This window comes from Chanos chanos, chromosome 5 (genome assembly GCF_902362185.1).
Source record: "Chanos chanos chromosome 5, fChaCha1.1, whole genome shotgun sequence".
Classification (NCBI taxonomy): domain Eukaryota; kingdom Metazoa; phylum Chordata; class Actinopteri; order Gonorynchiformes; family Chanidae; genus Chanos; species Chanos chanos.
The window spans coordinates 34,473,727-34,497,968 of NC_044499.1; the positions used below are offsets into that span (position 1 = coordinate 34,473,727).

At 40.1% G+C, this 24,242-nt stretch overlaps 1 protein-coding gene across 1 annotated transcript; it reads right to left on the bottom strand.

Annotated features, from left to right (window-relative positions):
* Positions 1-1,076: 1,076 nt before the first annotated feature.
* cntn1a (contactin 1a) lies at positions 1,077-23,669 on the bottom strand. The gene is made up of 22 exons (XM_030774900.1): positions 23,666-23,669; positions 20,705-20,831; positions 19,372-19,553; positions 18,754-18,849; positions 18,002-18,208; positions 16,809-16,908; positions 16,148-16,329; positions 15,519-15,658; positions 15,185-15,293; positions 14,642-14,792; positions 13,520-13,647; positions 12,353-12,525; positions 10,790-10,913; positions 7,409-7,570; positions 6,850-6,999; positions 6,345-6,415; positions 4,867-5,101; positions 3,564-3,667; positions 2,856-3,045; positions 2,128-2,246; positions 1,749-1,899; positions 1,077-1,153 (listed from the first exon to the last, which is right to left on the bottom strand). The coding sequence occupies exons 1-22, from the start codon at positions 23,667-23,669 to the stop codon at positions 1,077-1,079; spliced, it is 2,982 nt and encodes a 993-aa protein (XP_030630760.1).
* Between the last annotated feature and the right edge of the window lie 573 nt (positions 23,670-24,242).

The window sequence follows — 24,242 nt, forward strand, 5'->3', positions numbered from 1 at the left end:
AGTGACGTCACTGCACACATACACCCACGTAAATACTTTGTTTGCATTTGAAACCATACGGATATGTTGTTTTTGTATACTGATACGTTCATCTTGGTTTACAAACACAGACTCGCGAGCTAAAAATTCAAATGGTCTTTTTTTGTGCCGTTTATTAGCAATGATGAAGAATTTGTAAATGTTCAAACCACATGTTCTTCCTTCAACTAGCAATGTATTCATGCACACATGTTAAGTCCCGGTCTTCAATTCGTTCCATGTTAGGGCTCAAAAATGGTAATATTTTCAAAATTAAAAGAATTTTTCCAGTAGTAATATGTAAATATGATCAAAACAATATATATATACTGAATAGAGAGAGATCAATAGCTTATAAATTATTGCATATATAATATTAGAATAATTGTCCATTACGATCACTGTTGTATATGTGCAGTGTGTATGTCATAATCATAGGGAGTATGTTTGCTTTGACTGTATCTGTTCAGGGCAGATGTGCTTTTATTTTATTATTGAACAGAACAAAAGGAAAGCCACTTTGCAAACTACATATAAGACATATTCGAATAACCTTTACACTGACATTTTACTAAAATTCACTTGCCCAGAGTGCACCATTACTCTCAATTATTATTATATTTTTTTAATTTGCTACAATACATGTAGCTTCTTTTACAATCAGTGGAAAACTGTACTGCAGTAGCCCACAGGTAAAGAACAGTGCAGTTGGACCTCTTAGCAAAGCTAAGTTACAGCAAGTAACATATTCGTAAAACATCAGCATATGGTTTCATGTAAGGCATATTGAACAAGTTGAATGAACAAACCCCTTCATTGCTCCTCCAAATAAGTTTTCTGAAGATAATAAACATGGGGTATCCTGGTTGTCTTTGTCCTTTCTGTGTTTCTCAGTGTGTCTTTTTTTTTCCCCCACAGGCATATTCCGAGTAAGGTAATATGCATTTGGTTGCAACCAAAAGATAGTGTGGAAAAAAAAGTCTTAGTTCTATCAGGCGTCATCCTTACAGAGTCCCTTCACCACACAGAGTGAAGGTCGGCAGAGGACACCGTTACATTCAGAGTCTCTGGGAGAGGATCGCTACTGCCAGTAGCACAAGCAGGCTGAAAGACTGGGCAGCCATTACAGCTCCAGCTGGATTCAAAGAATTGAGACATTCAGAATTAAGAGCAAAAAGAAACTATTTAATAACTTTCTCTTTACTTTTCACAAAACATTTTAATGGTTACTTAAACTTAAGTTGCTTAAGTCTATAATTGCCTTGGTTGTATGAGTGACAGTTTGTTCTAATGGAAAGGTTTTGTGAGCTCACTGGAGTTTTGTCACATCCTCTCAGCTCTCATTTTAATGTCTGCACCTGTTTGTGGCTGTAGGAAGCCCTGACATTGACTAATGGCTGTGTTGATATCTTTCAAATGGCACTAATCCAACCAGAGACAGAGCAAACTCAAACATCACTCAAACTCATGAGTTAGTAACAAAAACAGGGCTAGAGATAAAGGGAGATAAAGAGAAAGATGGAGAGAGAGATAGAGAGATGGAGCCAGATAGATATAGAGAGAGACAGAGACAGACAGAGAAAGAGAAAGAGACAGATACAGAGATCTAATAAGGTTTCCGTCTTACTCTGAAGATAACTTAAAAGTAGATCTTACCACAGAAGAAGTCAGATCAAGAGAAAAGGTAAGTGGACATTTTGTGAAGGCTAATGGCATGCTTAAGAAATTACCTGTGATCTGTAGTCGTGCCACAGCTCCATCGCCTCCAGCACTGTATGCTCGAACTTCCACAAGGTATTGCCCTTTTTTTGTTAAGGGCAGGTCAATGGACTGCCTCTCTGTCATATATAACGTTCCCTTGCCATCCATTGTATAGAGCACCTTTAAGCACAGGCAGAGATGTGAATTTTATAGAGTGTGAAGACAGAGAAAGCGGGTGTTGTATGTTAGGAGAGTAGGACATATTCAATGGAATAAAATTATGGGGTGAGATGACAAAGGTCTACGTAGTTCCTGAGAGCTGTATAGCTATTAAAGTTCACCTACTGCTAAATATGTCTCTGTTCTAAGAAAACCATTTGACACCAAATATGATGAGAGAAGACTCACTTTATAGCCCTCCACTATGGATTCGTTGGCTAAAGATTCCACCTGCTCCCAGGCTATGTTGACTGAGGTGCCACTGGAACTGAACTTTGGGCCTAAGATCTTTGGAGGACGACTTGGGGCTGAAAGGAAAAATGCAAGGCTGTTTAAAGGTGCAGAACAGAAATACTGCTTGTTCATTATTTAAGCAATTTGCAGTTAAAATCAACAAATGTGATAAATGGTCTCTGAGGAATCGAACTCCAAGTGCCTTATAGGTTTAGTTTATTCAACATTTTCTCAAAATCATAGTTTCTATTTATTCTAGCTGTTCATGTATTGGTCATGTAGCACTTTAAGAGGGGGAACTACCACAGGTCGGTGGGGTCAATTCCACAATTACAACAGGTCTGGTTTGGTGATGAGCTTACTAGAACCGAACCTAAGCTAACAATTGCTCCTAGAAGGGGAGACCCACATGTCTGTGTACTGGGAGTGATAAGTAAGCTGGGAGTAAGCTTTGTAATCTTTTTGTCTGTCCTTTTCTGAGACGTCTTTACTTCATGAAAGTTACTTGAAAAATAAGGCGTATTTTGGTTGCCTAAATCAAACCTGAGCTTCAGTGGCCGCCCTGTGGAAGCTCCGTCTTTGTCAAATTATGGATTGCTCCATTAACTGAGGAAAAGTAAACAAACAAACAAAAACACTATTCTACACTAAACAAAGCAACCTAATGTCTGAGATTTTCTTACGTGCTTTCTTGGTCCGGATCTCATGGATTATGCTCGTAGGACCGTAGCCAGCAGCATTGTAGGCACGCACGTTGACGAGGTAAAGGGAGTCTGGCCGCATGTTGTCTAGTCTAGTGTGATTCTCCCTGCTGGACACCATGAGGCGGAGGGCTGTTGCCTCATTCTCATCAGTCTTCCTCCAGTACCTCACCTACAGGAGAACAGTAAACGTCACCGCATGAGCTACTGAGACACAAACTACAAAGCTACGGTACTCTACATTCAATATTTCTAATGAAAATTCGTGGCCTCTGGAACCAACACTTATAATAAAGAAAGAACTGCAACTGATTGTAATTAAGCATCTATATTTAAGCAGAATATTAAGGACTAATTCAGCAGTTTTACCTAAAGGAGGCATGAAAGAAACTCAGTTCTGAGTCACTTGAAATGATTTTTTGATATGTACCCATTGTAATACTGCAAGAGACACAATATACTGTAGATAATTACATAACTAACAAAAAAATCCTATTGATTTCACACATGCATTTTTAAAGAATATAAGGAAAGAGCATGCCGATATGTGCACAAATAGAGTATAGAATTTTGTTTTTCCATAAGCACAATATGTTCAAATTTTGTTTTGTAGAGCTGAAACATATTTTATATTTGTATTATGTTTTCATTTGGTTTGTTTGCATAATGTCCATGTTCTCTCAGATTCACCTGATATCCCTCCACAGTCTGATGGAGGACTGGAAACCACCATACTACAGCCTCAGTGGCAGAGAGACTCTTCACCTCCACTATGGATGGTGCCTCAGATGGAGCTGGAGAGGAGGGAAGATATAATGGCATATTATAGCATATTAGACGCAAAGCATAATTAATTGAAACGTTTACAGGAACCACACAAGACATTAAAGCTGCTTTCAAACAGAGAACAATATAATGGCTTGTCAGAGCCAAAGAACAGTTTACAGAAGTCAAACAAGATATTAGGAGTGCCTTAAAATCAGATGTTACCACTTTACCATCATAATCTCAGCATTTATATAACGTGTTAAATTGAAGTCAAATACCATATGTTTGAAGCTCACACTGTAGCTCGTTTAATGCTAAAAGAGCTAGCTAACAGTGACAAAAAATGGAGCTGCAGTCACGTCTACTAAAATGAGCAATATCACAGTTATCTGGAAACATATTAATCATTGCACTCAAACCAGATTAATTTCTGCAGTCATTCACCTTTTGCTCATATTCAAGAGTTATAACCCATAGCCGGCTCTCCATCTGTTACCGTCACTTTTCCTATACTGCAGAACCAATCAAAAATGGGCGCGAGTCCAAACGTATGCCAAGACTGGGCATAACCTTCCAGAAGCCTCTGCCAGTTTCTGATACTGCACCAGGTTGCCAGGGCAACAGAGCATGGAGATGAGAGAGTGTCTATTGGGGAGGTGTGTCTGTCTAAACTATCTTTCTAAAGCACTGAATAAGTGGGTTAAATGCCCCGAAGCTTTAGACAGAATTATCGTCTTACTGATAGCACTACATAGCTCCATAATCCCTCTTTGGAGACCGAGGGGAGGAGAAGATTCTCATATCAAAAGGCATTAAAATTCCACAGATATGTGAAGGATGGGGTCCTTACAGTGTCAACACTGGGCCAAGTGCACTCGGTTACTGTGTCACTAAGTGCTTTACTATTCCAGCAGCTGAGGTGCAATAGGTGAACAACATGTAATGTTGCATGTACTAATGATTAATTCTCATGTGACATGGGCTTTCAGCATTTGATGAACAGGAATAGTGATCAGTTTTCATTATGTTATGGTGCAATGGAAAGCCAGCTATGAGTGAGTCTCTCTTAAAATGTCTCTTCTCTTCATGTTGCTCACTGTTTACAATACAAAACTACAGTGTTGCTGTGGTAAGTTGAACACATGACTGGCAGGCGCACACACACACACACACACACACACACACCATGACATTACTTTTGACTTAGTCTACTCTTGAAACCTACCGTCCTCTGAGGAGTAAATTACTGCTGTGAGGCTGAAGGGTCCTTCTCCTTTGCTATTGAAAGCCTTCACTTTGACCTCAAACTGGGTGTAAGGGGAGATGGAGGCATCCTTGTGGACGTAGCGATTGGCCTGTGGGTCAGCCACCGTCACCTTCCTCCACTCATAGTCATTGCGAGGTCTAAAGGCGACGATGTAGCCGAAGTTGCGGCCGTAGTAGTACTGTGGCTGCACAGGCTGAGGATGGAACAATTTTCATAAGTTTCCTTTCATTATAATTTGACATGCCAAAAGACAAAACTGTCCGAAAAGAAAACAAGTATGGAACATTCTTATTGGAACTGATTTTTAGCTCAGCTAATCTGGCTTGTGTAATACCTCTGTGGATACTGTAATGTTCTGTCAACAAGCAGCAAACAAACATTTGCCAGGAAATTTATTACGCATTTAAGCTGACTTTGCATCTTTGTGCACTGATGAACTAGGTGGTAAATCCAAGTATCTCCCCAAAGGTTGCTGAGCTACACCTGTGGGAGGCTGGGTAGCTTGTTAGCCTAAACTGAAAAACGGCATTCTTCAGGGTTTTTTGGACTGCGGTGAGGTAAATTTGTTGATTCCTCACAGGTCAGTTGAGGCCCTCTCTTTAGTTACAATATGAACAAATAAATGTCCCACTTTCACCTACTCTACTCTCTGCATTTGGTATCTGTCAGACTGTATCCAACTTTTAGCCGGTCAGCTTTTATCTGGTCAGCTTTTATCTGTTCAGTCATGCCCACTGCTCTATGGGCATTAGAGCCACAAAAATTTAACTCCACACAGTAATTATAGTTTTAAATAAAACTGCGTGTGAGAAAATAATCAGTAAACTGAATTCTGAATTTTATGTAAAACTTTTCAACCAGAAAATCAAAGCACAGAAAACAAAGAACTGTTTGTACCGACTTCCATAACAGAAATGAAAGACAAATGTGTAATACAAAGAATGTCACTATCAGTAACCTCCAAATACAGACTCATCAGGAAACTACTAAAAAATGTAAATAGCAATTTCCCCAATTGTTTAGCGTATCAGTCATGTGTACAGAGCAAAAGGGAAAGTCAATGTTTGAAATTTATTAGATATGATTGTTGAAGTTTACTTACACACACAACATATGACCCTATGTTACTGAGTCAGAGGAGACTCAAGGCTAAATTTACCAAAAAATTATTCAGAAATCCAATAGCGCTGCAATAATTACTGCACAACAAATATCTTAACCAAATGCAGGTCTAATAATGGTTTCAACACAAGGTTATTTTTAAATGCAAAAAAAAAAAAACATTTAATATGTTGACTGATCCTTATCTAATGTGAATTAACCAACATATGAGTCAGCGGGTTCTTACGAAAAAGAATGAACAGTGCATTCAGTCATTCCATTAAGGTTACATAAAACAAGAAAGAAAGAGGAAAAAAGACGATGAAGGTTCCTACCGTCCATGTAATGGTAAGCTCCCTGCTGGTTCCCCCTCCTCCACCAACGTCTGAGGGCGCCACCACAGGAACTAAAATAAGAAGGGAATGCTGGCCTTTTGTTTCCAATGGGACTCAATTTACTGACATCCACACTGCCAGTGCCAAACAACACATACTCAACTTTACCTCTGGCAATATCTTTTTGAAAACAGAGCAGCTTTGACAAATACACTGTGTCAAGGCAGCTGCCAAGTGCAGAACCCTGCTGTTGATGTAAGGGTTTTTAGCTGCATAGAGAAAGCACTGGCTCAACTCCTTACCGTTCATCTAATCACCCACCATTCTCCATAATCTCTGGTCAAAAGATGTAAATTTGCTTTTGAGCTGGAATCTTCATCAGCAATTCTAATGACTGGCATTTTTTAAATTAAATTAAACAAACTGAACATGGAGGGTTCTGGAAATGGTGCTGTGGTACTTACCGATTTGCACGTTAAGTGTGATTTTGTAACTTTGTACTAACCTGCCTCCTGAGTAGTGATTTTCGCTGAAGGGTCACTGGGTTTTCCTGTACCCAGAGTATTGGTGGCGGTGACTCTAAACTCATACGTTGTCCAGGGAATCAAGTCAACAACTGTAGCTGTCTCTGCATTGCCCTCCACATTCGCAGGTGCTGTAGAGAAAGACAATTACAACATGAGGTTCCACCTGGCCAGACTATAAATTATGTCACACTAATTCATAATTATGCCCAGATATCTTCATACACGCAGATACAAAAATACACTTAGAGATACACCTGAGAACTGTACATAAGCATGCTGAATATCATATTACATATAAAAAGTTCAAATATCTCGATATCTTCTAAAACATTTTTAGATGACACATTTCCCCTATGTGTTGACCACAGTGTGTCTGTTATCTTTTTTGACTGTATGACAGCGATTGTGTCCTGTGACATGCAGTGGAGGGCAGACATATATAGAGTCTCTCTTTATGGGTTACCTTAGCTACAGAGAGGGTCGAACTGTCCAGACAGACTACTCTATTCAGTGAAGATGTGGCATCCAAATACTCACAGGTGACTGCGTCCCTCCACTCATCCTGAATGTTAGGCTGTCTGTACTGGATTGTGTATTTGGAGATGGGACTGTGGTTGTCTGTGCCTTGACTCCAAATCAAACGCACTGACTTAGGCCCAATATCCTCGACCCGAACACCGCCCGGAGGTCCGGGGGGACCTGGGTAAGGAGAGGGAGACATACTGGTTTGGAAACAGTTGATGAGAAAAGTTACATGCTTGTAAACCTTTCTAAATATAGGAATGCTGATCCAAATACCTTTTAGGTCTCCTTTTTTGACCATTACATTTTCACAAAATGTAGACAGCAAACCAGCTGTTTTGACTGGCCCTCACCACATGTTCCAAAGCCAGATGTGCCTGCTTGTCTGGGATGCAATACCATGGATGCAACTTTTGAAGTCATTATTTTGCAACATTAGGGCTTGTGTCTATACAGCGTATAACAGCAAATTGTGACAAGTATCCTCAGGCTGCCTTTGAGTTAAGACACATTTAACTCAGACACACTTTGAGAGAAATTCTCTGTACATCACATTAAATATACAAATTACACACGTCTCTTGAGGTTATCAAAATACATGAGACCAAAGCATTGACTGGCAGACTCTACAGCCATTAACATAACTCTGCCTTAACCCCAGGCCAAAGTGGAAAGTGTTTAAATCCATTTATCCAATCTTGTTTTCTTTGGTGCTGCTCCACTTGCTCCTTCCACAGTAGTGAAAATATATCATTTAATAGAAAAGCCAGATTGTTAGTGTTAGCTTTGAAAGCCGTAGTCAGATACAGCCCAAGAAATAAGATTACCTTTTTTTTTCATGTATGTCACTGGTCCTTAAGGAGAACCACAAAGCTTGGAAAGTCCACAGCAGAGTATACCATGATAGAGGTCATCTTAGTCCAACAGATTTCAAATATGGTAGGTTTTACATTGACAGTGCTGGTAGCTTAGTTTAATTACAGTGGCATACAGTACTTTTCCACTGGTTTCCAGTCAGTTGTGTTTGGCTACGTGAACACATCCTTATCCCAGTTTGACTATGCTGATTGGGGCTTTATGGTACAAGAGCTATTCCAAAGGTTGACTGACCAAATATAACTGTAAACTTCATTTTGACCTGTTCCTCAATCTATCCTTTTCCTTGTCCCTAACCTAAAACATCATGTAAAACATCATATGTCCTGTTTAATGTCCTTTTCATTTCAGAGTGTGAAAATGAGAGACATGGTAAGGCTCTCTTAAAAACATTTGCCTTTTCATACAAATTTTTGATGCAGCTGTTAAACTTAACAATGCTAGAACTATTTGTAGGTTTTACTGAGCTCTGCATAACTTATGCATGTGATGTTACAAGAGATGGCTGATTGATGAAATGTTTTCATTTCAAAGTGCTGATAACTGGGATTCACAGTCATGGATTCATTACTAATTAAAAAGCAATCTGAATGATGTGTTGCTATGTGTCTGTTAGCACAGACAAATGAGCATATTTGATCTGTCATTGCTTTAGGGAGTGATGCCCCCCCCCCCCCCCTTTTGGAGTAGCGAGCAGCTCTGCTGTCTTGATTTCATTCAGAGTGTGCAGAGTTCAGCTGGAGTGTTCCCTTTCACATGTTCCTCAACACCTACACTAAAGGCACAATAAAGTGCAGTCTGAATCACAAAGGAAGTTAGTAGAGAGTACATTCTGCCTAGAAAGTGTTCAGCAGACAGGCAAAATCACACACCCTTACAATCTGTTTAAAAGTAAGCATACAAATGACTTTATAAAATCTGAGTTAAGAGATGTATTAATCAAGTCAGCAGTAATCTCTATGTTGAATTCAGACTATACAGACTGAATACCAGTGCGGTTTCTCCGCTGTGGGGGGCAGGGTTTGGACACCAGTCTTTATCTTAACGGGTCATTATTATGCAGGAACATGGAGAAGACAGAGGGAAAGTCACCAGCCTTAATCAGCGAGTCTGTCTTGTGGAAGTTTGTCTGAGCATGCTCAGTAATGTAATGTCATGCAATTCCAAAAGGCCTTCTCTCCCAGGGGCAGAGACCGTAACTGAGTTTAATAGTGTTGGTTTTAAGAATGGTTCCAGTCTTGAAAACTCCATTATGGTCACTGGCATAGAAACATACCGTGTACCATAAGTAACCTTTAATTTCTTGTGCGTCACAAAAGGAGAAAATCGATTTAGTACAAAAATATTGTATGTGTCTGTGGCCAGTTCTGACATTTCTTTTTAATGGTCACATCTTTTCCTGCACATGCGTATATTTGCCAGTTTACCACACCAAAGAGTGGGCTGAAGGAAAACTAAGGATGAGAACAGTTTATAATACTCACAGAACTAATAACAATTCAAGTCACTAACAACTGACAGAATTTGACTGGAAATGAACTTAAAATGTACTGGAAATTCTGAAAGTTTGAGGAACCTCAGATTCAGTTAAGTTAGTTCTGGGAATTACATGAAGCCAATTAACTGTAAACCCTCCAACATTTTCTACAGACATTTACAAATCATGATATAAACTTTGATCTGACAACAAGGCTGGATGTAGTCAGAAAATAGATGTACAAATATTCACATAGAGATTACATATAAGGCTAGACCTTTGCATCAGTCTGCTTGATGAAAATGTTAAACATCTCAAAAAAAAAAAAAAAGGGGGAAAGAAAACGCCAGTTGCCAAGGCTCTATAAAAGTTGATCATCTGTTGTTTTTTGGTACTGTGCCATATCCAATACACAGGGCTATTTCACCCTCAAAGCCCATATGGTGCTCCAGGGCTGACTGATTAGTCCTAGCAAAAGGAAAACAGTCTGCTAATTCTCGCATAATTTAAACCTCTACCCTGCCTCTCTCACACCACATAGCCAAAGGCCCAGTCACTGTAGCAAGGCACTGATAGTTTTCAATTTATTTAATGGCAGTTGCTGAGGATATTTTAACAATCCATTTCTATGCAATACTGGCAGTACTGCCTCATGTACATGAATCTAAAAATTACTCTTACAAGCACTACAACTAGCTCAAAATCCAACAATAGCTCAGCTTTTTAAAGTGCACTGTATATTCAGATGTGAAACTTCAGCTCTGATTTGCATCCAGAAAGTTACATTAGCATGAGAGATGGAGAGAGAGAGAAAGAGAGAGAGAGAGAGACAGTTCGTGGATGTAATATGAGTCAACTTTCCCTCTTACCAATTCAGTTCAAGCCCTTGAACACTGAAGTCTTCAAAGAGGTAGAAGTGGAAAATCAGAAGCCACTGTTTGGTTTAAGAATCTAACTGTGCATTTATCCAGGCTTAGTCACTGACAACTGTTTCACTGCAGGTGTGTTGATGAATCACTTTTTTTTGTATGTGCTGCACTCACCTCGGACTACCAGGTCAGCGGAGGCTGTGACATTGTCCACAGGGGTCTGAGCAGTGCAGGTGTAGCGGCCAGCATGCTTCAGCTGGGTATTCTTAATCAGTAATTCACTACTCGAGTCTCCAACCTGACCACAACAGAGAAATAAAGACACACTTTTAGTGCAAAAACCCACTGCATGTGTGGAGAGTTTCTGCAGCTTTATTTCACACTATTGTGTTCAGAGGTTCACCTGTACTGTAAGAAGGACCAGTTCTAAATGAATATTGTTTGGATACCCTACTGTAGATACTGCTATTCAGGCTCAGACACACCTTCTGGAAACATACTGCGTCCCATCAGTAACCGGGAGCATACATATGATACACATGTACAAGCACAACTAACTACACACAGACTTGCAAATTTGTAATAGAGATACACTCCTAAATGACAGATTTAAGTTATTTTCAGAGCTCTTCAGGTAATTTAAATCTTTTGGTTCTGGTGGAGATCCCCAATGCTTTGCCAGCCATCTAACCACGAAGCAGTACTTAATGCGCCATTAAATTTCACTTCGTACACGACTCAAGATCCCATGCAGTAAAACGCACGCAATGAATGCCATTTTTTTTTTTTTTGCTGAGACCATTTTTGTTCCTCCATTTGACAGGAAAAGCTATATTTAATGTGTGGTAGTTCCCACAATTTTATGTGAAATAAGTGAAACATAACAAGGTGGTGCTGAAAGGAAAATAAGACCATGACTGTAGTCCAGCGTGAACAGGCGGAGTCAGGAGGCACAATCAATCAAGAATCCATTACTCGCCATCGGCCTTGAGTCCCAGAGATGACAGATAAGATAGAATGCTGATAAAAGGGGCTATTTGTGCAAGATGTGTTTTGAAGATCAGATATGTGATGAACTCACCACTAGATTACTCTCATGCAGGCTGCAGAATTACAAGCTCAGTTTTAACAAAGCTCAAACGGATAGCCCATTATCTCTACACACTTTCCTGAAGAACTGTGTTATAGTATTGAAGTACATTTTGAGCCTTAAAATCAACACCACTGGCAGACAATGAGAAAGTGCATTCAATCAGAAGCTGCTGGATTTGTCTAAGTGACTCTGCACCTCAAAACAACATAGGAAATCATAAAAATATAAATACTGATAGGGTGTCATCATGCTGTTAATAAAACGACAGGGGTGTGTCTAATGTTAGTTCCAAAGAATAAAGGAGAAATGACACTCTGTGCTCAAAGGAAAACAACACAGGAGTTTTATCAAAAAGTAGAAATGCTTAATTAGAGCCATTAAAGTTCTAACTGCAGAAGCATACAGCGATGTGACTGTGTCATTTAAAAAATGTCACAACACAAGCAGTGCTTCTGATTTCACTGCGCCATAATGGTTTTCCTCATTACCTCTCTCTTTAACATGTAGACACTGTGTAAATGTCCAAAGTGAACCCTATGTTTATCACCTAAACTCTGGAACATTTAACTTCTTTAAAGCCATTGGTATTCTTGTACATCTTTACATCATACTGTTTCTCTGTCTTCATTCCCCTCTGTTCTTACCATGATGCGTTCATAGTGCTCCCTCTCCTTGTCGAAGTCAATGGCATGGCCATCCAGGGACCAGATGAAAGTGATGTCCAGACTGGAGTCGTGGGATGCAGCACACTGCATGTTGGCATTCTCACCCACTGTGACATCAGCATTGGATGGGGCCAGCGTGATCTTAGTGGCATCTGAGGGAACCCCATTAGAGAATGATGGACATGCTGAATCTGTATCGGTTTCAGGTTTTCAATTCATCTTTCTGTTCTATTTCTATTATTTTATTCTCTCTTTTAGGCTTATCTATGTTTCATTTTAAATGTCCTGTTCAATGCTTTCGAGTGTTATGTGCATTGTTTTTGGCATTTACACATGCCGTGCTATTTTCTCTATTGCATTTCAGACTAGGCAGTTGAGAGAAATGCCACTGAGTATGTTTGACCAGCAGAGGGCATAGCTGGGTAGGGCAATGATCTAGAAGTATACAATCAGAGGAGAGAGACCACAGCCAATGTCATTTAGACAACTAGGGGCAAAGATGAGAGATGGCATTAGTGTGTCAATGAAAAACGAATCATTCTTATGCTTTTTCCCAGAAATATTGATCAAACCCTCTTCATTTCCAGTCATACTAACCACAAAATCAGCAACGATTCGTGTTCATCATCTCCAGTCAAGTCTCCATGCAGGATGCCACTTTCACCACCTCTGACCAGCAGGGCAGGATGCTGGATTCACCACAACTCTTATCATGCCTACATTTATCTATTTAAAGTAACACCATGCTTTGGGACTGATTTAGAGATGATTAGCTGCTGCAGTTGTGGTTAGCATGACTGGAAGTGGAAGAAATCAGAGCTGTCGATCTATGTTATATAAGAGCATTGGTGGAAAAAGACCACCGGCTTTGCTCTTTGTTCATAAGCAATAGTGTCTATGGCAGGTGTCAGCTAAGGATAGAAGGAAGAGAAAACATCAGCAAAGAGCAACAGGGGGGGTTTAAGCACATATTAGAGGATTATGGTGTTTTTTCACAGATTTGAAGAGCAAAGCAAACTGAAAGGGCAATCCCAGGGGTTAACCTCAGGTAAAGTGGTCTAAGATCCTGGTGAGTAAGTGTTTACTCAACTAAGCATATCAGTCTCTCACCCACAGTCATGTGGAGGTCCTGTAAGATAAGCTTACCTGTGACTGACAGAGAACCAGTGCTGTTTGCCCTGCCGAGTGTACTACGAGCAAAACAGGTGTACTTCCCCTCGTCCGTCTTGGTTACGTTGAGAATCTCCAGACTACCATCCTCCCAAATAAATATCCTGCCAGGAAATGTCGCATTATGTGTGCGCATGGGTAATCACAAGCACAGCTATCAATTACATGATCTATGCTAAACACGACTGCATAGTTTTCAAATAATTACCTTTATCCCTTTTAGCGGGTCTGGACAAACATTTGAGATGTTGACTCACAAGTAATCCTTATGTCTAAACAAGTGGCTAGGTAATCCCAATCTCAATATTTGAGATTACCCAACCATTTAATATCTGTTTCTAATTTTAGATCCAGCCAAATAATCATCAAGCCCTTGGATACGTGAATCAAGTGGAATAGAACAAATTTGAGAAATGAATAGGGTTCATTATGGCTGGCCTACATTATTAGTAACATGCAAACAACACACTTGTTCCCCCAAACACGCACTGGCATGCACTGCTAAGAGCCTGTTTTAGGCTTTCTCTCCAAACGGATGTTTCTATGGAGAATTGATAAGATAAGCAGTGGCTAAAAGTGGGGTTAATGCTCTCTGGGGTACGGCTTGGCCCATGTTAAAATCTGATTAGTGTTGCGTTGACACGGAGAGACTAAGAATCCCAACAGTGACAGTCTGTCCTTTCTGATGAGCTTTGCGTTAGAGCTTAGTGTCACTGACTGAGGTGGAGTCTAGGCCAGAGATACAGAGATACAGGCCTCAGCAGCAGACTGACTTAAGAACTCTAATTACGTCCAGTGGCTAGATGTCGAGCTAGCAGAAATAGAAATGCCCTGGCTGTAAACTACACTTGGAAACCACGCTGCGGTCCACGACGAGGATATAGGCATAAAACAAATACTGACCTACTGTATTACTGGAGTAAATCACACAAACAATACATAACCCTGAGCTATGGAAACGAAACAAGATACAGTACTAAACCTTGAGCTGGATGTCTTCATGCACATGCTACATAAGCTTCTAAATAAAAGGAACAGAGCAAACAAACATTACACTCCACCACACCACACCCTCTTCAGTGCCGTGACAAGGCTGACCTGCTGGAGTTGGAGAGCAGTTCCGTCCCTTTGCTCCAGGAGAAGACTGGCTTAGGTGCAGCTCTGGGTTTACACTCGATAACCACACGTCCATTTTTGGGTGCAAGGATCTCCGACTTCACCGGGTTGAACTCAAAGGTTGGAGGACTCGCTAATGACACAGAGCGGAGTTTGTTCCACATTTGTTTCACTTCATATCTCAACACAAATGGAAAACATGCACATGACAGAAAACAGATACTTCAACACTTAATGACAGCACCATGTTTCCTACTGACTCTACCAACAAATATCAGTAATAGACAGTACATCAGGATTTTAATTGGGGTTAACTTAGGCCTATAATAAATAGCATAAAACACTCCACTTTAAAAAGAAGAATCCCTAATCAACAGTAATTTCCAGATCAGACAAGATAGTCAAACACAATAGACAGGACTTACATTCAGCATAAGATCTTCCTGTAGCCAACTAAACATGTGACTCCACCCCCACCCCACACACAAGAAAACACACACACACAGTGGCTGTAGGGCAGCTCACCAAAAACACGCAGCTCAGCGTTGGCATGAATCACTCCATACTTGTTCTCTGCGACGCATTGGTACATCCCCGAGTCATCAAAAGTGAGGTCAGTGAACTTTAACTCGCTCTTCACATCAAAAGGCAATATATTAGTGTTAGTGTAATATATTAGTGTAAAATAATATACCTCTGAATATTGGTTCTTTCAGAATATCAATTTTAGCTCGTTCTTCACTTTTGTAACACACATAAAATGAGTAGTAGGCCTAAACGCATTAAAATTATAATCTAGTCTTTTAACTTGGGTGTATCCTATATATATATAGAACATGGCAAAAAAACATGATCTTACCGTATTACTCACTACCACATTGCCATTTTTCAGCCAGTGAACAACCGGCGTGGGTATTCCACTGGCTACACATGACATTGTGTAGTCACTGTTGACGTTCGCCTCTGAGCTAGAGATGTTCTCCAACCACTCTGGGGCAGCTGAGGAAAGATGCCAGTCAGGGACAAGATCACGATGAAAGCAGCATTAAAAAGAAGGTGCCAAGCTGAATGCTCTAAACCAGGGGTGGGCAAATCCGGTCCTGGAGGGCCAGTGACCTGCCGGGTTTTTGTTTTCACCTCTTAGTTACCTGTTGATTTTCACCTTGCAAACAGGTGTGCACGCTCTTCAGCCAATCACAGATTGTATTTAGTTAGCTGACAAGAAAAACAGCGGGACCATGGCCCTCCAAGACTGGATTTGAATACCCCTGCTCTAAACTGTCTTCATTTGGATGTCCTAACTGCTAGTTCATTAAAATGATCTTAAAGTCTGTACGAAACAAGAAAAAAACAACACTGAGGCCGTGAACAACACAGGAAAAAAAAAACATCAAAAAGAAAACAAAAACTGATCGGGTAAGCCCAAACCATTTGGCTTTATCTGAAGTGATATGAGAGTGAAACTGTTTTGAAACTGTTACAGTGTACCTTCTACTATGAGCCGTGCTGAATGCCGGTCTTTTCCTTTCGAGTTGACAGCTTCACACTCATATGTGCCTGCGTCCTCATACTGCACGTTGACCAAGTGCAAGTGCCCCCCTGCCATACTGATCTGATGGTGGGCTGGCAGTGTGCCATCCATCTTCCTCCATCTAATTTGAGGGATGGGACTGAGGGGGTGTTTGGGAGATATGTTAGTACATGTAGCTTCTGCAGTACACTGCACAGAGCACACCACATTCTAACAAAAGGGAACATTCTAGATTCTTACTCTGTGAAACCTGATGACTGCACACAAAGAAGTTAACTGAAGCATAACAAGCATTTATGTGTTCTGAATCTTAACCTTTATAAAAATAAATGCCTTATTCAGGGGCTAACGTTTAAATATCCACATTTCTCAAAAGCTAATTAGCTTTAATGTATTTATTTAAATGACCTAGATGGCCAAAACAGTAGGTGAGCATCACAAAACTTTCATTTGATGAAAAATATCTGCTAACATGCTTCATTTTATTACAACACTTGACGCAAGCAGTCATGGATTTAATAATTCACTGATGTACGTAAAGGGAGACAGAACAGAATAAATAACAGGAATGGTTGTTCGTTCCAGAAAGCAGAGAACAAATGGATTTTTGAGGCTTACTTTCCCAGAGCAAAACACTCCAGGGTGATATTCTGGCCAAGCAGTGCAACAGTGTCAGGAAACTTGACTTTGATGTCAGCTGGGTATTTCCTCACAGGACCTGGTGCAAACACAATATCACATTTATGTGAGTCACCTGCTACTCAAAAGATCCCAAACAGCAAACGATCCTAAGGCAACAAATGACTTTTTCATCATTGAAGGTTCAGTCAAACATAGGATCAGCCAGAAAGACAGACAGAGAGAGATCAATCATTCAATGCTCCATCTCTAGAGTGAATAAACAAATATAGCAACACAGAGGAAGTGAAAACTAGAGGTCTCACATGTTTTGCCATTGAGCTTGTGTTTTAGGGGTCTTGAGAATCACTAGGGGGGGGGGGTGGAGGTTTAAAATGCAAATTCTTGTAAACATCTGAGACAAAATAACAATGTTACCAACAAACCAGTCAGCAACCTGCCTCTCTAGTATGTTCTTACGCAGTAAACAAGATGTGTGTGTGTGTATGTGTGTGTGTGTGTATGTGTGTGTGTGTGTGTGTGTGTGTGTGTTTTGCGTGTTTGTGAGTGTCAGTGCATAAACTAGTAAAACTGAAACAAAGGCAGAGTATAACTGGATATTCTAAAGTCCTTACAGAACAGGAAACGGGCGCTGCCATCTCTTTGTTTTTTTTTACTTTTAGAGTCTCTCCAGATTCACACAAACAAGCAAACAAACAACAAAAGGCTCTCCAAATACTTCAGCTGTGGTTTCTCCTACTAAGGCAAAAAACCCTCACACTGACTCACTTTTTGGCAGGTCTTATAAAAAGGGATAATGTTCTTGCACAAACTCTGGTACACTGACTTTTTTTTATCCAGTCACACTGCAACGCTCTAGGAACAGCAGGAAATGTTCATGTGCTGCCTACATACTAAGATGCTGGTCTGAGATAAAGAGAATCAAAAGTTTGGAGCTGAAACTTGCTCTGGTGAGTTTTCCCAACACCCTCGGTCATATGGTTTACATAATGAATCAAACAATACCCCCATTGCCTCTCACGAATGGTTATGCAAGTTAGTGAATTCACTACAACAAAGCACTTTACACAGTTCAAAATCGAGCAGATGCACTTGTATGACTGCTATGAATAAGTGTCTCAGGGTAAGACAGTTATAAAAAAAACAAAACATAAATCAGTCAGTTTACTAACGTTCCACTATGGGCACCAGGGGGATGTATTTGCTGAAGACGCTCTTGGTGATAGAGGGACTTGACACAAAGCAAGAGTAGTTTCCACTGTCAGAGCTGTCCACTTTTGCAATGTAGAGGTTCCCTGTGGTCTGTGAGACAAACCGCCGCTTATCCACAGGAATGAAGGTGGGGAACTCATTGAGCATCCAGCGAAAGGATAGATCATCTTTGTAAAGAAACACACACAAGGGAAGAAAATTTAGTACACATTCTCTCATTATAAGGATATGGAGAAAAACATACATTCAGATTCACCTTGGATAACTGTATATAGATTTACTCATTGGTTTGCTAGCAGTTCAACAGGATTATTTTATCCAAGTTTTAGGCACTGAATTTTTCATGAAGCTTTTGGTTAAAATTGCTTCTCTTTAGCCTACTACGCCTGAAATACTTTTGCTTATTTTAGACATTTACTGTATCATGTAGGCCACTCTGGGTAAGACTTTTTGCTTGATGAGCAAAAAATGTAAATTTAAATTTTGCCTGTTAAGTAGGTGAGAAAACTGCAACTTCTGATTCATGCAATGCAGGCTTGATTGCCAGTGAGGAAAATGAGGAAATGACTCATGTAATCACATTTCTATGCAAATTTAAGAGGCACAAATCATACATTAAAGAGCTCCCAACAAATCATACAATTCTTCCAACAGACCATATTATTTTGCCCATGAGGAGGAGAGCTATATTTAACATGAACATTCTGCTAACCTGGAAAGTGTGGAGGAGGAGCACACAACAGCACCGCTCCCTGTCCCTCCTTTATATGCACTGCTTCTCGGTCCTCTGTGGAGAACATGTCCAAGTCTGAAAAGGAAAAGTGAGTGTGTCAGAGAGAGGGATAAAGATAAAGAAAATGAGTGAGAGTGAGGGAAGGAGGGAAATATTCGTTCAAACTTATTCAAACCATATCAGCGTTTATTTCACTATAAAAGCTTTATGCTGAAGGCTTTATGCCTTTCGCAGCCGTGTCCTTAAATATCCACATGACCTTTGGCAAAAAATATCATTGCGCTTTCACTAAAGAAAACCATGTATTAGCAAAATGCACTGCCATCATTTTCAGAGACAAAAAAAACCCCATAACCCAGCAGAACTAACATTGATTCAGGAAATAAGCCTGACGTTAGAAATTAATTTTACCAAGACTGGATAAAGGTTGCCCTTAGCCCAAACGCAGTGACACAGGCTTCAAACGTGCTTTTTGACTGTCTGCATAACGCTCAGCAAGAAGAGGGAAAAAGGTGTTTCCAGATAAAGTAGCCTACAACCGCAGATAGCAAAACTTGTTACGTGGCAAGATGTACTTGCTCTAGCAGAGGAACTCACATCCAAATGTGACGGTAGCCCCTCGGCTGATAACTGTGCCATACTTGTTGGTTGCTACACAGATGTATCTTCCTGCATCTTCCGTCTTGTTGGGGGAGCTGATGGCCAAGTTGCCTCCCACCATGCTGAAGCGTTCTGCACCCTTCCCCTCAAAGGGAATTTCCCGGTCATTAATCTTCCACCTGAAAGAGTGGTTAATTTTGCTACTTTAGCATTTATCACTTGTGGCTAATTGCTTATGCATAATACACTTATGCCGTAATAACGACTTAATTCATTACTGTACCATGGCCGTACTTAACATTGGTTAATGAGATACGACATGTATAACTCATGCATACATACATATGTACACACACACACACACACACATGGGTGTATCACTCTTGATTTGTGACCAGAGTTCAGTGTCCATGTTCACTTCTGTGCCTTAAGTTAACCTTGGAACTTGAACGTGACCTTGAGGAGGCTGTGGATCAGCAGGCAATTAAAAGCCTTGCACCATCATCGCTGACTTGCATGTCAGGCAGAGATGGAGTAAGTGTTAGAGGAAATCTGACAGAAGAATACCTTTTGTTAATGGGAGATTGGTCAGGGCATAGGCTGTAAGTGTCTGGACAGGTGCACTAGAATGAAGGCCAGTTTGATAGCCAGTCTAATTTCAGCAGGGAATTTGACAGAATTATTAATCAAGTCAAATCAGACAATTCCAGTGTGATTTAAAAGTAATAGTACATATATAAAAATGACTGGAGGTTCCCAAGAAATAGAAATGACTCAATAGGAGGTTCCCAGTTAATGAAGCAAAGCCAAAGTGGGGCATATGAACATACGGCCAAAGGTTACAGATTGACACACCACATAGGGAGTTAATTAAAATAATTTGGAGATACAAGGGATTACAGCTTAAAGCTTAAATGCTAAGTGTAAGAACTGAGTGACATTAACAAACATTTCAATACACACAGAGGGTTAAATTTGAGTTTGACAGTTACAATAGACGCGTAATGAGCTTACAGTTTACAATCACGACTGAAAATGTGAGTTCAAAGAAAAGAGGAGGCAGCAGCCTCTTCATTATTCAACACAGGGACACATGCAAAAACTATAACATTTGCAAACCAAAGCTTCAAAGACCAAAGCCCTCAACAAAAATGGCATCGAAATGACAAGACATAGTTGTCAACCAAGCCGCCCACACACACTTGGCTATTTTAAGGACCATAATCATCTATGCCCAGTGATTCGTGAGTTATGTTGCTAAGGCAGGAGATCAGCAACATGGGAACACGGGTCGCTAACGCAGCACGGGAAAAAGGGGAGCATCTGTTACCGGTACGTGGCAGGTGGGTTGGCTCGCGCTCGGCAGCGCATGGTTATCTTGTCCTCCGGTGCTTCCTCAGGGTGAATGGTGTCTGTTGGCTCCTCCTCAAATATGGGTCCATAACCTGTAGAGTCATCTGAGGAGAACACATGAGAGAGAGAGAGAGAGAGAGAGAGAGAGAGAGAGAGAGAGAGAGAGAGCATGAGAGAGTAAGCACATAGAAGTGAACCACATCAGTTTTGCCTCAGGTCACCGAGTTCATAAAATAAAGCCTGGCGTTGCTGTTGTGGTCACTTTCCACTCAACAATGAAAAAAAGACAAATGAAATGGTAATATGGGGAGAATGCATTTAACAGAGGTACGGTCACACTGTTTAACATTATGTCTTACTACTTAAAAACTACTTGAGTGTGGTTAGTGTGCAGAGAGAGAGAGAGAGAGAGAGAGAGAGAGAGAGAGCGTAAGAAACAGATAGAGACTGCCACGAATTGGAGGTGAGACTGGATGCACGTGCAGAATTAGCATTTATTTGAAACAAAGAGCAGACTAGAAAACAAAATGCAAAACCACAAAAAAACAGAACAAAGCAGGATTCTTACAAGATTACAAATAACTCCTGGATTTACTCAGGAGCATCAGGTCACATGAGACAAGATAGGACAGACTTCGACAAAGGAAACTAAAGAAAACTAGGGATATTTCTACTAACAGAATCCCAGGTTTCATTAACAAACAGGTAAGCACACTGATTGAATAATTAACTGAATGAACCAAGATAACATAGATGAGACTAAACAAAAACCTAACTCAAAACAGCCAGTAGAGGGAGAGAGTGAACCAAGGCATGACTGAGATGTGGATTATTGAAATAAGTTTTTTTCTTAAACATTTGATTTTCGTATTCAAGTCATTCAAGCTACTTATGACATTAGTGGCACATATGACAGAATGTCATTAGAAAGCCAAAAAGTGAAACCAATCAAACGACAGCCTGCAGTGAATAAAGCATGAACATAATTAGGTCATGAATAATCAACAAGCCAAAATGTAAGTGTGTGTGTGTGTGTGTGTGTGTGTGTGTGTGTGTGTATGTTTGTGTGTGTGTGTGTGTGCCTACACTCTTTTAAAAAAGCACCTCCGGTACCTTTATCACCACAGACTCATGCTTTAATAGCCTACTCTTCAACCATCTAAATCTAGATAATACACCCTCCAACTTGTCAAATCCTGACAACCTTTCCTACACCTCGACATAACAGGAAAATGGAGGCATCTAACATCCAAGGATCCAAAACAGAGGATGTATTTCAGTACAACTTCACCTCCTGACAAAGTGTCGTTTAAGTACAATCTCAGCAGAGCTAGAGAAAAACAAAAGAAGAGAAATTAAATAACAGAAATACATTGGTCCCCTTACTGAGAAAGTTGCTGATGCCATCATAGCAGATCACAATAACATACTATCATGTTTGATGTGTGTTAATGTTAAAAAAGAGGCATTCAGCTGAAAGGCAATACCGAGAAAAGAACAGAATAGCATAGAGGCAAGGCTGCCAAGATCTACCTTCCGACAGAGCAATATAATTGCTATTTCTATTATCTTTTAAACTACCGTATTGAAGAAGACAGTTGGCAGATGGTACTGTAGCAATGGGCACAGAAGGGTTCAGTGCCTGGAGATAGCGTGCATTCTCATTCTCTCTCTCTCTCTCTCTCTCTCTCTCTCTCTCTCTCTCTCTCTCTCTCTCAATTTAGCTCCTCTGTGTGTACCATAGCTAAATGGGTCTACTGTGCAGCAGTGAGAGATCATGGCCAGCAAACACCAAATGAGAACCATTCTTCTTACTGGCCTCACAGTGTATCCACTATTTTTGACTGACTCCTTTGAGAGACAGGGAGTCTACTTCACACTGAAATTTATAGACAAAAAGCAAAGCTGTTTGGTGTTCATTTAAATTTTAAATAGACTCCACATACCCCGTGTTTCTGCTTTCACTCTCTATGTTAACCTTCAGATATCCTGATGAACCATAAATAATGCATGTGTTTGACTAAAATTTTAAAAGTATGGAGGTATTATGATATTATATACACAATCTGCATCAGGAAACCAATTGATAACCACAGTATACTGATCAGCAGCAACTAAAAACCAATAAATTTAAACACCCTTGAATGTGTCTAATGAACATATATACATATATATATATATATATATATATATATATATATATATATATATATATATATATATATATATAATTTTATTTATTCACCCAGAAGACAGTCAAGCCTCCGAGCGAAATGTAGTTTTCATTGGCTCGATTTTGGAAGTGTTTTGATTTAAACAACAGTGACATTTTTCCTCTGTGAATATCCTCTGCTAACTGTCAGCATTTTTATTACTGTTAATGCTATTTTGCGTGATGTGATGATGTACTCTATGCTCTAAGAGAGAAACAAAGACAGCTGTGACAGAGGTTGCACCCTTCAAACATTGGACAGAGTTGGAGGCTAAGCTGTGAATGAGAACACATGGGCTTTGGAATAAGCTGTCTTTGTATCGTCATTTTTGAACAATCAACATTGTTTCCATGTGATCTGACCATCAGAACACACTGGGACATAGTAAAAAGCACAGTCAGTGCTTCATGAGGGTTTTTTTTTTTGGTATTTTTCCTTTTTCATTTCAGAAGTGAATATTTCAGAGTTTAACTTATTAGCTGAAAAACTAAACACATTTCTGTAGTGTCCTATGCTCAATAGTGTCCCTGTAAGACTGCTGATGTCTGTACAGTATGCCTCCAGTCATGTCTGGTCCAGTACAACAGTGCTATTGTTTGCTATGGCAATGCAAACCAACCATCTGGAAACTGTGTTGTATTCTAGTCTTTTGGTTGTGTAACATTGGCTACAGCTGGATAACAAGGTGAAGATGGACACAGCCTTCTCAGTAAGGCACACCTTACCCATGTTGTTAGTATCTCTGTTCACACACACACACACACACACACACACACACACAAACAAAAGCTACTCCCTTTCTGTTACGTCAAGAGTGTGAGTGAGGGAGAGTGATCGAGTTATAGCCTCTGAAAAAAAAGGTATAGGAGCTGAAATAAAAGTGTCAGCAGCATGACATATTTCAATATGAAGACACCACTAAGTCCATATTCTTTTTCCATAGCTGTCATGGAGTTATCCTCTGTGAGGGGCTGTACATGGTGCCATCTATGTGGCAGAGAGGAACATTAATCAGACGCTGAGAAGCTGTTACAGCTGAAACATGCATGTCAAAGCCAATTAGGGGTTGTGCATCCATAAACACAGGCCTTGGAAACAGTAAATTACTCAGGCAATCTCAGAGTGGTGTGACCATAGGATTAAAACAGCACAATATGATCATATCATCAAATGCTTTAAAAAAAAAAAAGAGAGAGAGATACGACACGGCGGTAATTAAATAATTAAATAACAGATTCAAATTTTCTCAGGGTTAATATACCAGTCATCAAATTTGCAAGTTAACATGATGAGCAACTCAAC